This window comes from Cetorhinus maximus, chromosome 22 (genome assembly GCF_964194155.1).
Source record: "Cetorhinus maximus chromosome 22, sCetMax3.hap1.1, whole genome shotgun sequence".
Lineage (NCBI taxonomy): Eukaryota > Metazoa > Chordata > Chondrichthyes > Lamniformes > Cetorhinidae > Cetorhinus > Cetorhinus maximus.
Window position 1 is genome coordinate 54,336,556 of NC_135900.1, and position 17,367 is coordinate 54,353,922.

The 17,367-nt window shown below is 42.2% G+C and overlaps 1 protein-coding gene across 4 annotated transcripts in view; it reads right to left on the minus strand.

Moving 5' to 3' along the window:
• Positions 1-368: 368 nt before the first annotated feature.
• The window catches only part of prr5b (proline rich 5b (renal)), a 98,231-nt gene continuing 81,232 nt past the window's right edge, over positions 369-17,367 (minus strand). For all 4 annotated transcript variants that reach the window (XM_078568343.1, XM_078568342.1, XM_078568344.1 and 1 more), the window contains 2 exons: positions 3,709-3,847; positions 369-1,895 (listed from right to left, as the gene is read on the minus strand). In XM_078568343.1, the coding sequence (XP_078424469.1) occupies positions 1,303-1,895; positions 3,709-3,847 (732 nt within the window). In that variant the 3' untranslated portion in view covers positions 369-1,302. The remainder of the gene's footprint in view (positions 1,896-3,708; positions 3,848-17,367) is intronic.

Below are 17,367 nucleotides of genomic sequence, written 5' to 3' on the forward strand. Positions count from 1 at the left end.
AGAGTTTTTTCACGTGGGTATTCCATGCAGGATCCCTCAGCACTGAAACAGAATCTTCAAACTACAGCAGCAGAATGAGATTAGCACTTCAAAACAGGAGAAGCCGATTCTATTGATTTCTTCTGTAAAGAGAAATATCAGAGCACATATCAGCATCTTTCAATCCCCCTTGTTACTGAATGGCTGGTTAAGTCTGGAACACTCATTTTGTACAGGACTTCCTTTATGTTAACTCCTCAGTCCGACAGGTCCCATTCGTGAAGCTGGTGTAAAGCAAATCATGATGTTGCTCTCAAGCAGCTTCTAACCAGCAATTTAAAAGTTTCAAACACTAACAGCTCAGATATCTCCTGGTGTAAGATTTCCCGGGCAGTTCAGTAGATTTTAATCACAGGCTCAGCACTCAGTTTTTTCTTAATAGTCACGATTCACGCAATAGGTTTATCCAGATAGATGGCTACTTAAATTTATCGCATAAATCATGAGCATTAAAAAAATCTACAAATCAAAGATCTAAAGCATGAGTCACTGCAGACTATGTGAAATACGCGGTAAACGAGGGCATCTTTTTTGATTTGCAATGGGTAAAGGAATGTGACATGTGAATGCACTTTGTTCACAAAATGTCTAAATTGGGAAACATCATCTGAATATTATTTTTAAAATCAACACCATTGGCTCTTAGTACTCAATGGTGTTATTATCGAGAAGTAGGGAATTTAACTCTTTGAATCCTGTTTTTAAAAAAAATTACTTCATTCAAATTTTCACCTCTTTCTGTCACTTAAGATCTACTGCTCTGCTTCTCTGTAAAGCTGCCATAAGCTGGAAATGTAGCAACAACACAGACCCAGAGAAAGCAATAACTCACGGTAACCTAAAACAATATTATCAGTGACTGTGCACTGCAGAAATACTTCTGCAGTCTTTAGCAGCCCTGCAAAGCCAAAGATTAATGGAGTGACGAGGGGAAAGAAATGAGAAAATGAGGAGTTTGCCCCTCTATGTTGGATCAGGCTGGATGTGGTGCTGCTATTCAATATATAAATTATAACAAGTGTGTCTTAAGCTCAAGTAAATTTGCTGCAGACATTAAATGTTGCTGGTCTTAATACATTCTAGGATTCTAGGTTCATACTTCAAATTCGGATCGTGTATCAGAAATGTTCTTTCCCTTCAATTTGATGAATTTAAAAACACTTCAGCGTTTAATAACTGGCAGTGCAACAGTCACAGTTTGGCTGTGATTGTGGGGGTTTCTTTTATTGCAGCACTACGTTATTAGTTTTGCTGTTTTTAATGTCACACCACACTTTGTCTGCTCATTTCTCTGCTGTATGTTGGCGTCTCTGAACATCTATGGCCAAAGTCAAGAAAAATCCCCTCTGAGTCTGTACCGACTGATTCCAAAATGTTGTCTCCTGTGCTTTCAGGGCTGGATGATGCCGCAGGTATCAAGGAGGGGCTACTTGACAACTCAAAGGCATTGTCTTGGTCATCTCTGGGATCCTGAACATGGAAAAGATCCTGCTGTTGGCTGATGATGGGTTCGCTCATAGTCTTGCACTGGAGAAGTTCACTTATTGTTCGTATGCTAGCTCGCTCTTGCTCTCCAGGCAAGTGGTTCCGTGCTGCTGTGGCAGTCATGACAGACATTGGGTCTATAGTGGGGGTAGTGACACAGGGGCTGAGATTTAAAAAGCCTTCAGACTCGATGCAAGTCGTCATTTCTGATACAGAGTGCCTTCTGATACTTGTGCCATTGACCAGACTTCCTTCACTTTCATATTCTGCAACTGGGGTTAACATTGGATTGTTGTAGCTCTTTGAGCGCACCACTGGATTCTTGGTCAGAATTTCATTTGATTTGGAACAGCGTGGAAAGAATCGTTTCTCTATTAAAGAGAAATATATAATTGTTATTTTAACAACAACAACAAAATCAGTAATGTCAAACAAGGCCACTGCCAAGACTGAGATCTAGGAGGAGAAATAACTAGCAAACCTGACTGCAAACTCACTTAAACATACACAGTTGTGTCCACTGAAATAGATCAATTCTGACAGCCAAAATGAATGAATGCCAGTTCAAATGAGTGAGACTTAACAGGTCTCAGAAACACTTTAGGTTTCAGTGAGGCTATGATGAAGCTTGGTCTATTGAAATAATAGTTTGTTCTTGTGTTATATTCACTCAACAACTCAATTTTATTAGCATAAAATGGCAAGTTTCTTATTAAAAGTATCATCTCCAGCTTGCTTTTCACTAGGTCTCCTCTACATTTGCTCTGATTTTTGGAAGAGGTTAGAGGACCAGATTATGGTTATCTATTATAACCTGCCTCTCACAATGAATACAACACCATTAGCATGTTAACAGGTTAGTATAACATAAAACAGAATGGCTTCCAGGAGCCAAAGGTGAATAACATTATCATGTCCAGATTATTCAAAAATAATACCTTTATTTCAGCTTTTTAAAAATCTACTTTTGGTGTGGGGGATAGAAGATTGGCTGGCTGGCAGAAAACAGAGTATGCATAAATGGGTCTTCTTTTGATTGGCAGGATGTGATGAATGGAGTCCCACAGGGATCTGTGCTGGGGCCTCAACTTTTTACAATTTATATCAATGATCAATGATGAGGGGAGTGAAGGTATGGTAGCTAAATTTGCAGATGACACAAAGATAGGTAGGAAAGTATGTTGTGAAGAGGACATAAGGAGATTGCAGGTGGATATAGATAGGTTGAGTGAGTGGGCAAAAATCTGGCAGATGGGAGTATAATGTGGGAAAATGTGAAGTTGTTCACTTTGGCAGGAAGAGTAAAAAAAGAGTATTACTTAAATGGAGAACAGCTGCAGAATTCCGAGGTGCAGAGGGATCTAGGTGTTCTAGTGCATGTGTCATAAAAAGTTAGTATGAAAGCACAGCAAGTAATTAGGTGGCTAATGGAATGCTATCCTTTATTATGAGAGGAATTGAACATAAAAGTAAGGATGTTATGCTTCAGTTATATAGGGCATTGGTAAAACCACATTACAAATATTGTGTGCAGTTTTTGTCTCTTTATTTAAGGAAGGATGCAAAAGCGTTAGAGGTGGTTCAGAGGAGGTTTACTAGATTGATACTTGGAATGAGCAGGTTGTCTTATGAGGAAATGTTAGACGGACTGGGCTTGTATCCACTGGGGTTTAGAACAGTGAGGGGTGATTTGATTGAAGTACATAAGATCCTGAACGGTCTCGACGAGGTGGATGTGGAAAGGATGTTTCCCCTTGTGGGTGAGTCCAGATCTAGGGGGCACAGTTTAAAAATTAGGGGTTGCCCTTTTAGGACAGAGATGAGGAGAATTTTTTTCTCTGAGGTGATGGAGGCGGGGTCATTGAATATTTTTAAGGCAGAGGTAGATAGATTCTCATTAGGCAAGAGAATCAAAGATTATCGGAGGTAGATGGGAGTGTGAAATTTGAAACACAAACAGATCGGCCATGTTCTTATTGAATGGCAGAGCAGGCTCCAGGGGCCGAATGGCTTACTTCTGCCCCTATTTTGTATGTTTGTATTAATACCTTTTATCTAGCGAATGGTTTTGATTCCTTTTCCAAACTTCACGCCCTCCAATTACATTCAACAGAACCTTTCGACAATTTAAATGATTTATAGTTTGTAATTTGTGGTGGAAAACTAGGTTATGAATGTTCTTACCCAGAAAACATGCTGAGTGTGTACCATGTTCGTCCCCTGTGTGCAGACCGTATGTTCCCAGGTATGGAGCCACCACCTTCTGTATTAACAACTCCAATCGCAGGTAATCTCCTGACACACCCTTAGATTCATGAACTCCCTGGAAAAGAAGAAGTCAGTTCATTAACCTGGTCATGCTGGAACAGTTACTATTCACAGGCTCTGAACAAGAGAAAAAGAACTGATACTTGAATTAGGCTTTCTGTGTACATATTTAAGTTAGTTGTTGCTGTTGAGAGTGGAGGAGAAAATCATTGTTTTTGAAAGCCCAGGATGTATTGTTTACAATGCCTTGTATCACAGTTCTGTACAAATTTATCATTATCATTGTCACAAGGATTTTTTTTTTGTAAAGAGATACAATTTCTAATGTCTTTTTTCTGGCTGGATTTTAATAAACTATAATCCCATGAAAACAATGGAAAGAATGCAAGCCAGCAGAATATTCAACTTGAATTCCAACCCAAGTGGGATGCAAAGGAACAGGCTCTCAAACCACACCCCCCGAGGGAGCATGAAAGACATCATCTGCTGCTGATTTTTACACTATTACTCTTCAAAGGTTTCTGAGATGAGACATCAAAAATGTGATTACCTGTTCTACAACACATCAACTGTAAACGTAAATATGTCGAGTGAGGACAAAATTGAGCTTTATTGTGTCTTTTATCAATATTGCAATTCACCTTCCTTTTCCCATTTCCCTGACCTTTCTAAAGATCACTTGGCCTGAAATATTTAGCTCTCAACCATGTCCAGGTCTCTGTAATGGTTATTACATTGTACACTTTAAGCTGCATCTGTGTACACAACTCTTACTTGGGAAGCTGTCCCCATTCTTCCCATACATCCTGCTGGCGTTTTTCTCACACTTCTGACTTACTGTGTGGGTTTTCCAATGCTGTGCATTTCCAGCTTTTGTTTTTTTTTCTGCTTTTCGCTACTGATGATAGTTGATGAGGGAGTCAGATAAAGCAAAGAAGATTCACTGTTTTGCCATTTGATGGAGAAAGGAATGTAAATAGGCTCAATGGGAAGAGGTGACAAAGGAAAAATATTGTGACAAAGTCCCAACACAACTGCAAAGTGATCTGGAGTAAACAGCCAAGAGAGGAACACTACTGTGGAACACTTCAAGAGAAACAGTAGCTGCACAATATGACGGAGTCAACGTCCCAATGAAAAGGAAGTGGCGAGATATCTTTGTTCCTGTTGAAAAAGTGTTTTGCAGCTTTTTGTTGAGTATAGCCCAGTGCAGCAAAACCAAAGAAAGATGACTCACCTGAAACTTTAAAATGTGGTTGACGTTACTGAATTAGGCTTTGCCCTCAAGATAGCTAACATTGGAATGGACACTGATTGCATGAATAATATATCAGTCACTCTGTCAAGTCACTACTTCAAAATAAAGATAACTACTGGGCTGAATTTTCATTTTTGGGACAGCATCCTGATGTCAGGATTATTTCTGCATTCTGACCCTGACACAATTTACCAAGAGGATGGCCAGTTAACAGCCAAATGGCATATTCGCCATCCAATTAAGGACAGTGGGCAGGATTTCAAGGCTGCAGGGGCAATAGGTGGCCCTCCAACGCTAAAAGATCAGCAGCCCCACCATCCAAGGTGGGCCTTGCTGGTGTAGGTAGATGAAAGAGCCTGAAGTTGGAGCCACTGCCTGAAGAATCTTCAAAATGCTAAAATAAAAAGTGTCCACAGATGCCAGACCATCACTGCAGAGGGGGAAACGCCTTCACAGGGTGCCCTGTGGCTGCAGCTGTCCCCTATGGTTATTGCCACTGCTGGTTGCCAGGTGGGGGGGTCACTTTAACGATAGAGTGCTGGTCTCCTCCCCACCTCTGACTGCCGGCCAGGAGGCTGCCTCCTTGGTCAGGTTTTGGCTTCAGCAGGGTGCTCGCATGCTGACTGAAAAATTCTGCCCGCTGTTTCTGTCCAAAATGTATTTATTCCCTCAAATTTTCTAACTTGCTCTTTCCTGCAATTTGCATGCAGTTGTGGACCTTACCGCTGTTTACCAAAACGTGAGTGTGAGTGAGTGAGTGCGCGCATGTGTGGAAGAGTGTGAAGCTCGAATCCACCACTCCACAAAAAAGGTGTATAATCAGCACTTGAGTGGTGAAGCTGCAGGTTTCTGGTTTTGCACATCCAAGCAAATGCAAATTCTGTTTCTCAGGGCCAAAAGCAGCCTTTCAAACAGGTGTGTCTCATTAGCGCAGCGCTAATTAATGTCTGTTTTCACCCTTTGGCCAAAATAACCCTCTAAAAATCTCGACAGAAATTTAAAAGAGAAAAGGAATTAATTAACAAAAAATATTTTGCTTCATCCTGACAAATCAGAGTCACTACTGATTTGTGATTATGCATTGCACTGTCTTACACTTAATCACAACAACATCAATTTTAAAATGATGCTTGTGTTGAGGGCTGTACACGTCTAGTGAAGCTAAATAGTATTTAATGTGCATGCAGTTTACTACCTCACACTCCTTTCAGTGGAGACACAATTGTTTCACCATAGAAATTGCAGCAAAGCCTATTCTAGTGGAGGAAGGCTTTGTACATAAAAAAAACAGAAAGCTGAACTGGAGAGAGAAGGAAGTGTTAAGAAACCTAATTTCCCTGGTTCCGCACAATGGTTCCTGTGTGAGAGAACAGTGAGGGGCCTGCAAACATTCCCTCAATCTCTGCCAAGTTCCTTCTGAGACTAATTGTTAGGAGCAACGTGAAATGCAGCTCAAAGACACTGATGACTTTTGCCTGTTTCACGTTCATCATTGATCGTAGCTGTGCTTAACACTACACAGACCGGGGTGAGGGAAAGAGGGGAAACGCTGGCGGTGGGAGGCTGAGTGGGCAAAACCCAAGTGTGAACACCATTTAAAACCAGGTCCTGTAGTCCATGGTGCAATGGGTTAACAAGTTGTGCCTCCATGTTATTGAAGTTTTAACATAAAGCTCAAGATTTTACACTTCGCACAGCGCTCGCTGCTGACCTCAAGGAAAGCGACCCACAATAACCTAGTGATCTCTGTAGTGTGGATCTCCCTTTACCCACTGTTAGCTTGAATCCAAGGGGATCAAGACAAGGGGATCTCCAGGCATCCAGCAACAGCGATGACATCATGCAAGATAAGCAGTCAATCACATTGAAGTATTCTCAAAGACAGCAAATTAGTAAGTAAAATGCACTGATTATCCTTCACTTTTTCATAAAGTTTACAGAGAACGAGATAAATGATTGGGGCATGTACATTAGAAACTGCAATATCATAAACAAACTTTTAAAAACTGGGAATTACATAAGTACATACAATTAGTTTCCCAAGGCTAGAGAAATTCTTTAGCAGTAATTAGGGCATTGTACACTATTTTAAAAAGTTACACCTCATTAACAAGGTGTCATAGGGTTTTCAACAGCGGTATTACACTAAAAAAGGAAATTTAGAATCACTGACAGAAACTTCCAGATTTTTGCATTTAACTTGCATGTCAGACTCTAGAAGTTGCTGTCAGTTTCAGAAGGGTAATGATGGTGAACGCTGACAGTTTCGCTGTCACGATAATTGCAAAATATGATCCACAAACTGTGCATAAATAGTAAAAATGTTGGCTTCACTTGGGACTCCTGAGATCCACTGAACAGAAATGTAACATGAAATACAGCTGTGTTATTATACTATTGTAATCTTCCTGCCCCGCTTGAACTAACAGGATACATGTGTGCGTGTGTGAGTAATGAGGTAAGGGCCTCCTGAGAACACTACAAGGTGTAATGAAACAATAAAGTGTACATGCAGTAATGGAGTGACTAAATCCTCTACTGGAATATGGCACCTGGAGAGCAGTTGACTCCAGTTTCTTATCACTGTGTGATGTTTCAGTGAACAGATCAACAGAAAGCTGAGGACGCAGGCAGGCAATTTGCTCCCAATCCTCTGCCAATGCCACTTTTGAGGTGGCAAATACATGACAGTAGCCTTGGCAGTTTTTTATCCATCCTCCCTGATCTCTACCTGGCCCTGTTCTGGCTGTTCACATGAAAACACCTGAGGAAAAATGTGTCAGGGCATCAGTACATTACGACACTTTGAAGTTCACTCAAACTCTATGTAATGTCAGAAGAGCTGTTCCCCACTATCCAATCATGCTGACTCACTTACATGCTGCTCCACTGCCAATATTAGCACCATTCTGGGATTCACTCATGATAGAAGGCTCACTTGTAGTGGTAAGTTCAGCTTTGTCTGGTGTTCGACCTACTCATTTGAGCACTGAACGCTGCTATTATCTCCCTGGGAAGGAATCACTTGAATGCACTTTCAGGTAGACCATAGGTTTTCAAACTGACTTGTGCGATCCTGGCAGCTGATCAATGGGATCCTGGGGGGTGAGCAGATTTCTGGAATTTTCTGAATTAATAGTACAATATATTTCCCGCAGTTATAGCACTGTTTTCCTTGTAGCTAACATTGTTTCCTGTGCAAGCCCAACAGATATGGGATTTCCTGTCATATACTATTAATATAACTCAGCAATATCAAAAATGCAGGTCCACCTGCTACAAACCCACTCCTTGGCCCTCACCCCAATCCCTCACCCGATAGCCAGAAAGTACTGAGTAAACCTCAACATTTCAGACAGGTTAAAACTTAAAAGACAATCTGACCTCCAGCCTGTGGGTTAATCCCACCCCTCCAACCCAATCCTGACCACCCAGGAGGCCTCTGGCTGTGGGGTATCAGGGCAGGCCATGGCATCATGTTCTATAGGCATCCTGAACTAGGACACGCAGCCAAAGGCCCCACTTAAAAATGAAGTCAGGAACAATCCATTGTGCCTCATTGAAAGTGTCTGACGGATCAGCTCTAAACCTGTTTCGTTCCACCCCCAGAAGAAAAACCTCGGGGGTAATGTAGAATGGGTGGAAAACTGGCATAATGCATCTTGATCCTACTTTCTGACATTTGCACCTGGGGGTCTGTGTGTTATGTCAGGGAAATTGTCCCTGTGATGTCTGGGATGAAATTAAGACAGTTAGTCATAATATTTAGCACATCTAATTATAATTCATCCTCCAGTAACATTAGGAAGCAATGTGGCATAGCTGCCCAAGTCCAACAGTCTCCTGAAACTTATTACCCATGTTAATGCGTGAAAAATGACCATGTACTAGCTTGCTAGTGATGCCATTGACATGTTTGCACTAGGAGTCGTCACACTCAAGGTAGGACTGATGAAACAAGAAAACAGAAAGAAGAAATAATTGATTAAATTATTGCTTTGTTTTAAAATTAACAGGAAACCTTTGCTGGCTGTGCAGAATCTGCATGTTCCCAGGTTGCAGCCTTCTACCACCTTACATTGTAATCATTCTCCTCTGTTAAGAGACTAGCAACCCATGAAAAGGGAGACAAAAAATCAGCACCTAGAAATAATCACCATAGTTCTTCCATTCAGGGAAACTTGCTAATCTTGGTTATTTAGCTGTTTGCTTGTGATGCAGAAGGTAATGAGTGACTAAAGACTTTAAAGAAGCGTATTGAGATTATGAGGGTAGATGTAAGAAAACGCCCACACCAAAAGGCATGAAATGGTGCATTTCTCAACCCATTTCTTTATGATGACACTTGAACTTGCAGGTTGCAGCTGCCAACTACCTATGCAGGTTTGCATATTCCACCAAGGACCAAATCCCAGTGGAATTCCAATGGTTCCGCCAAGAGAAGCTACTCCTGTGTGTCTATCAAAGACCATTGAGGTGCATTCTGTGGGATCCTGTAGTTACTCCAATGTGCACTCAAAGCAGAAAGAGAATTCTTTACAATTTTGATTGAAAGATATGAATGAAACTGCAATATGAAGTGAAGATTGAGTTAGCAAATTCGGCTGACGCAGTTATCATTACAGGAGCACATCTCAATCACTCAGGTTCAAAAATAACTGGAGGCACTTATGTTTTATTTAAGAGATTATGGGTTGGATTTTGTGCCCCCCACACAGCTAGGTGTGTTTTGGGGGCAGGGGCACGTCAAATACGAGTGGCTAACCCACCGCCTTCCTGCCCAACCCGGCTCTCATAAAACTGTAGGTGGGCCTGCCATTTAAAAACAATTAATGCCAATTGAGTTCGTTAACAAGCCAACTGATGTGAATATTATGTTGCCCATGTCATAATATGGTTGGCGTGGGCAGGAGTGTGTAGGCCATTTTTAAAAAACCCAACTGGTTAAAAGGTGGGAAGGAAGGGGGTGGGGGTACGTCCTTCATGGGGTGCTCTGTGTGCTTCAGGGCAACCCACACGAGATGATACCCTCCTATTATGCTTCCCCACTTGGTCTCCAAATCCTGTCACCCTATTCCACCACCCCCACCCCCAACACCTACAGTGCCCGATCCCTTCTCGCTTTAAAAGCCTGGGACTTACCTTAGTCCGCGATCCAATGTTCTTCTTCCCGGGGCCTGCTTGCAGTCCCAGCAGTGCCCACTACTGAGTTCTGGCGCTGCTGGGGCCACTGGAGCTGTCAGCCAATCAGATTGGGTGGCAGCTCCTGAAGGCAGTACCCTCCCACTGAGGGGCCGAAGTCCCACTCTCTGCTTGTTTTGCCCACCCGCAGTGTGTTATTGCTGTGCGGTTTGAAAACAACTTTTGTAACAATTGTTGGGGTGGGTGGGGTGGGGGGGGGAGGGGGGGGGAGGGGTGGGTGGAAGAGGCTGGCTGGGCAATACGACCACCCCATCTCCTGTAAAATTCAACCCTATAAATTTTCCTAGAGTGCCTGGGCAGAATTTCCTATTCCCAACTCGGGTTCTGCCCAATGGTTGGAGAACTTAACTGGCCAGTGTCAGCCCTTCCCAGGATTTAGGACCCTGGGGCAGAAATCTGACCTGCTGAGAGCTGCTGGCTAATCTGAGGCTTGCAGCTCCCCATTGCTGGCTGCACTAGTGAAAGTGGTGGATGCTGCCGGTAGTGCCCCAGGGGCTTCACCAGGGATTGTCACTGGATCCCTGGACTTGGGTGAGGGTGCGATGGGGATTGCAGGGAGGGGGTTGCAGGAGGATCGGAGACAAGGGCCAATTGGTGGCTTTCAGCAGCCCCCACCCTCCCCCCACTTCCTGATGCCAAGTCCCTCAATTAGCACTGAGTGCCTAACCATGAGGGACTGCTCTGCTCCTATTAGGCTGCTTGTGTTTGCTGGGTGGTCTTTGGGAGGCTTGGGAAAGCCATGGAATTCCCATTTAATCCCTGAGTCACCACTAACTTCTGTGGGGCTCAGGGATAAATGGTGTCAATTGGCTCATAATGAGCCTAATTGACAATCTCGCTCAAGTGGGTGAGTTTCCTGCATGGCCTCCTTCCTGCCTTTAACTTAATTACAGGAGGCTTTCCTGCCGCAGGAAAACTGAAGCGTGGCCTCTCCTATGATTAAGTGGGCACAGCCGCCATTTTTCCCACCGTGACAGGCTGTGATAACCAATGAGTTGCACTGGGTCAGTCAATGAATTAGAGGCAGGACAGGACTTACAGTAGGACTCTCAGTAAACTCTAGTTTACTCAGTAATCTGATACTGTTTAAACAGCATGCTGTAGCAAACAGTCTACAGAGTCTATTTAAAAGAGTCTCCAAGGACTATGGCAAAAAAGGGCTCATGAATAAAACTGCGACAGTGTCTTCCAATAAAACTAGGGTGATTTCTTTGAAAAACTGCAATGAATGGAGATAGTTTAGACAAATTCTTTGCCCAGTCACATACAGCAGTGCAGTCTCCAGACATGTGTGATGAATTCTGTAGTTTTCAAAAAGCCTGAATTTTTGAGACAGTCCCTAGAGCCAAAAGTGAAACTTAGCCTCTGAAAAGAGGTGTGTAATTGGAACTCTTGGCTGTGAGGTCTTTTCTGGGAAATGGCCTGGTACCTTGAGGTTGATATTGAAATGAAAGCTAGGTAACCAAAAAAGGCAAACAACAACTAATTCGGAGCATTGGATTTCAGCCTGTTGTGCTGCAGTAGAACACAGAAAACTCCTGATGTTCAGGAGAAGCAAGCAGAGCTCTCTATGATAAAGGTCAGTTTTTCTATTTGGCCGAAAGGTGGACATAAAGGAGCTTTTGGTGAGGCAATGTACAATCTGGCAAAAAGAGGCTGAAACCTAAAAGCGATGAGAATAGCTCAGGCACACTAAAGAGCTAGATATTTATACCAGAGGGCACCAGACCATGACCCGAGGTATTGTTGGTTGGTCAGTTGAAAAGGAACTTTGGAAAGCTATGCCATGTGACAGAGGGTTTGTTGAAGTGCGCCTTGATGTTGTGAACGGTATCTAGGGAACGCAGATGGAATAAACCTGCTGGTGAAAGCAACTCGAGGGAAAAAAACAGCGAGTGGGAAAAGTGAAACCCTCTACGTACTAGAGGCAGGGTTTAAAGGACTTTGAGACCTGCATGTGGTGCCACATGTGTGCTGGAAGTGGTGCTGCGACATTTGGGAGAAGTATCTTTGTTTCATTGACTATTTAAAGAGAAATTCATTATTGCTATTGAAATATCACTTGTCTGTTTTAATGCATGCTTAATTTATGTTGATTTTGGGTTTGATTGTTACAGTAGAGGTTTTCAAATGTGAAATCTTGTCCATTGGTTCCTTCCTTTGGGGTCATTTGGGGATTTATTTCTTTTAAGGTTATTGGTCTCTGCTGGGACGGTAGCACATGAGTGAAGGGGAATTATCTGATCATCTCCATTCTGGCTGGGAATACTAGTCTCAGAGCCACTCTTCTCTCCCTCAAACTGAATGTAAAATTCAATCATATTATGATCACTGCTACCTTGGAGTGCCTTCACTCGGAGATCATTAATTAATCCTATCTTGTTGCTCAATACTAGGTCGAAGAGAGCCCGGTCTGTTTGGTGTCAGTGCTGTTCTAAAAAACTATCCCAAAAACATCTATGAATATCTCATCTAGGGTACCTTTGCCCATCTGATTTTCCCAGTCTATATGCAGAGTAAGCTCCTTCTCCCTGTCCAGTGACCCCTGTGTGAGAGAGGGAGGGTAAATCATGAGTTTGCCCTGCTCCACTTTGGGGGTGCTGAAGCCAATCCAAACATTACAACTGTTAACATAGCAGAAATGAGCCCATTAACACAAACAGGGAAATCTTATCTGTGATCTTCTCCTTCTTATGGCTTATCCTTACATCAGAACACTAATTAGCTACAGAAGGTTAAGAGGCAAACTTTAAGCTATCAAAATAACAGCAAATTAGTACCAAACTCCATTGCTGAATTAACTCAATATGCCCAACAAGTGCAAGGTAACAGTAGGCAAAATAAGCTTCACACTGGGTTATATTCTCCTCAATAACTGAAGTTCAAATCCCCAGAAGTGATTCTCGAGCTTTCCAATGCTCTGTTTAGGCTTCCCCTGGAATACTGAGTGGAATCTTACTCACTGGTACACAAGTCCTTGAGGTAGTGTGGATAAGGACAATGAAGTGAATTCCCCAATGTTAAAGGAATCAGCTAGGAGGAATAACACGTTAGCTTTCACTATTCGGGCTCAAAATGAGGGGTAGCAAAAGGTATCTTATAGGTATTTAAAAGGTGTTTAACAGGATAGAGAAAGTAAAATTTAAAACGGACATGCCAGAGTACCAGGTTCATGGGTGTGAATGGCAAGGTTCAGGACTAATGTCAGGAAGTATTTCCTTACACTAGTTGATCACTTCATGTGCATAAGGGTAGTTGAACTCAGATCACTGGACAAGTTTAGCAGTAGGTGTAATGGGAAAATAAGATGGCTGGCAATATGTAAGCAAGTCAAAGAGGCTGCATGGCCTTCTTTATCTTGTGAATGACAGAAATCCAGGATTTAAGTGACTAAATCTGTTTTTGTGCATTTATTGTTATGGATTTTTTCCCCTTTATTGATACATAAGCTCCACATTTCATGATGTGTAAAACAAGTTTCATTCTTCCGTCAGCAGTGAGACAGCCTAGCCTGTGCATGGCATGGTACATGTCAGGAACCGAGTGGAGTGATTGTTTCCCCCTGTCTCCAATTGATCTAATGGTCAATGCCATTGCGCAGGCAAAAATTTTCATCTTTTAGTGAATGTAAAGGGGTGTGTAAAGTTAAGGTTTGCTCAACTTTTGAACCTTCTGATCAATGAGGTAGAAAGCTGGATTACAACTGAAGGGTAACCACCAGTGGAACTGTATAGCAAAGTATTCAGGAGAAAAAGCAAATATCTGCCAGCACATCATCTATGTGGGGGAAGTGAAAATGTAGAGTTCCTCAGGAAGGGGAGTGTACATGAGCTACATGTCCCAGCCACTCCAAATAACCCAACACAATAAATCAAATTCAGATGGTGATGGACGGCCATGTTGTATTTTACATCCATTGTGCCAGGTCTGTTGAATTCCAATTACCGACTAACTACACGAAGGAATTTCTGACTGTGGGAACACTGAAAGAAAGCAACATTTTTTTTTTTATTTTCAAACACTACTTCTCCCAATCACCAAAAAATACTTTTGTTTTTGCTTTGTTCCATTCCTAGTTTTACTGCCCATGCCCAGTGATTTCTTCCCCCTTTTCCTAAGTCGCATGCCATGCCAAAGGTTTCAGTCATGCCTTTTCAGGATTAATTTTCTTTGGTTAATAGTCAAAGGAGCAAGTTTGTACTCATGAAGGTAAGTTAAGAAAAGAAACCTGCTCACCTGGTAACGATTTAAAAGAATTCCTAACATAGCTTTGTCAGTAAGCTTGATTTGTGGGAGCATCATTCACATACTTGGGAACACAAGTGAGTTCTGCCAATTTACTTGAGTAAAGGGAAAGCCTTAGATGTAGGCAGGGATTTTCCGGCCCCGTTGTGGGCAGAACCCGCCGTGGGCGAGGCGGCGCCTCAGCCAGAAGTCCACTGACTTGTGGTGGGACCAGAAAATCGCGGCGGTGGGCGGGTGCGGAAAACCACACCGTTAGTGTCCAGTAGGCGGGCCAGACCCTGGATGCAGATGAATCTCAAGCTACACCGTTCTTACCAATTTGAGAGTTCCAGAGTTCCTTTCTGGAACGTTCCAGAGTCTCAATGAAACATATGTCTGTGCAGGCCTGTGTCAGGACATCATCATTACAGATTTAACTTGAAATGCACCAATGGCTGAATGAGGACTGCAGAAATATTATCTGATGACTGCAGTTAGAGAAGAATAGAACATTTAAATTAATTCAACAGAAAATGGGCCAGGAAAATACTCTGTGTTAAGTATTATTTTTAATTTGGTACATTTTTAAATGGGTGGCCCATTATTCTGAAACTAATCCTAGGTTCCTCTATGAGGGGAAACATCTTCTCAGCATGTACCTTGTCAAGTCCCCTCTGGATCTTATACGTTTCAATAAGTCCATGTCTCATTCTTCGAAACTTCAATGAGTATAGGTGAAAATAGGGTCTGTGTTTTGACAGTATTAATCCCCATCCTGTCCTATTCCATCCTTCCCATGCCATATCTCTCATGTCCCATCCCTTTCCTCCCTCTCATATCATTCCCCCCCTCCCTGCTGCAGCCTCCATGCTATTTCCCCCTCATCCCCATCCACGCCATCCCTCCTTCCACTCACAAATCCCTCCAGCCAAAGTAACTGTTGCTGGGCTTCCCTTACCTTCTGCTGTTCTTTCTCTCCACCACCACACACCCATCCTGCTCCAGCCGCATGTGTCTCACGCACTCCAGTCCCCCATGCATGTCCACGCTCCTTAGGCCCCACACAACAAATCAATCCACTGACCAATCAGAGTAACAACTGCATGTATTATTACAGATGATCTTTCTTCCCCCAGAGGTAACAACTTATCTAACCTATAAGAATGGGTAATTCTGGTCCTGTTTTTGAATTACTCAAGTAATAAACAGTTGACATTTTGGGCACCATTCACCCACACTTTCATTGCCATTGATATTGTGCCTCCCTGAACACTTCCCAGCTGCCATGTCTCAGCAAGATGCTCTACTGATACTTTCCCACTGCTTTACCTTATCTGGCTTGATTCCTGTAGTCTGCTTTTCATCTTTTCCATTGAATTGTAAATTTATTGTACTTGTGCTAAAACATAAAAGGTAATTTTCTAAATACTGTACACAATGATGGCAGCTTCCCAACTACCCAGCTGGAAAATGAAGGTTATATTCTTCTCATTAGTCTGCTAGAGGGTGACAAATACTTGGCAATCTGAAAGTTGTTTTTCAATGTGCCCAGGAAAAAACTATCTTTAAAATATGAATATAAGTTCTGCAAGAATAGAGATGCCCTTTCTTAAATAAATCAGGAGCAGATGAACATTCCAAAGAATGACTCCAATCTTGACAGGGATGCATTTACTAAGCCAGGGTTAAGGGTGAAGATGTGGTTGGAAAATCCGGAAGTCTGAGATTTTCCCCACCGCTGTAGAGTTTTAATTCTGCAGTCTGTGTCTTTGTTTGTCAGCAGGGTTCCCTGCCTGGAAGCCAACCTGGTTGGAAGCCTTGGCTCCATCTGTTGGGGAATGTTCCAAAGGAAGCTTCACGTGGGATACCGATATCATAGGGCTGAGGGTTCTCTTTCTTGAAGTGGGGAGGCTGGGTGAGGGGGTGAGATGGGTCAATGGTCCTGGAGGTGGTCAGGTTTGGCAGGGAGCCCAATCGGTGAAGGGAGCAGGGCCAGGTGTGACCCATTAGATCAAAATGCAGGCAAAGAGGCTCTATTGATAGGTAAAGGGCTCTAGAAAGCAAGACTGGTTACTGGTTAACTTACCAATGAAGGACAACTTATTAACACAATAACCCTTGGAACTCCAAGGACAAATGCATAGTACAAAGTCTGGATTGGATATGAATATTGTTTGTATAGACGCATTGAGACATTTACATGAATGTTGCCTTTGACAGAAGTCCAAAAATGTTTGCAGAAAGCTTGTGCCAGATTCATAAACAAATCATACATTGGCTATAAAGTCACCAATATGAATGAATTGAGGAAAATATTGCTAACAATTATTCACTGTGCACTGTAACCCTGCATTCTGTGTGCTGTCAGTAATGCTTATTAATAAAATAGATTTGGAAAGCAAGTAGGAGTATGTTTCACTGAGATTCAGCCAATTATAAATACTGTTGATAACATTTTATAACACTAATAAAATGTAAACAAGGAATAGAGGCTAAAATAAGTTCAACCTAGTACACATTACTATAAATTTACCCACATGGAAACATCAGCAAAATCTTACTGTCCTTTCCCCAAATCAGAATTTGTATAAATGTCACAATGTCTAGTAGAACTGAGGAGGTTTAATTACCTCTTTCCATTAATTTTCATATTGCAACAATATTATTCCAGTAAAGCAAGAAATCCCAATATTTGTTTATAATATTATTCACTAATGTAACTAATATTTCTGCATATTTTAACAAAGTCAAGTTTAGTGAAAAGATGTTTACATTTGAAAAGTTTCAAATTCCTAACTCATTATTTAAAATAAAAATGTACACTATTGAACAATTTTTGATACATCTGTCACTCCCCATTCACACACACTCTCTCTCTTTCCCTCTTTCTC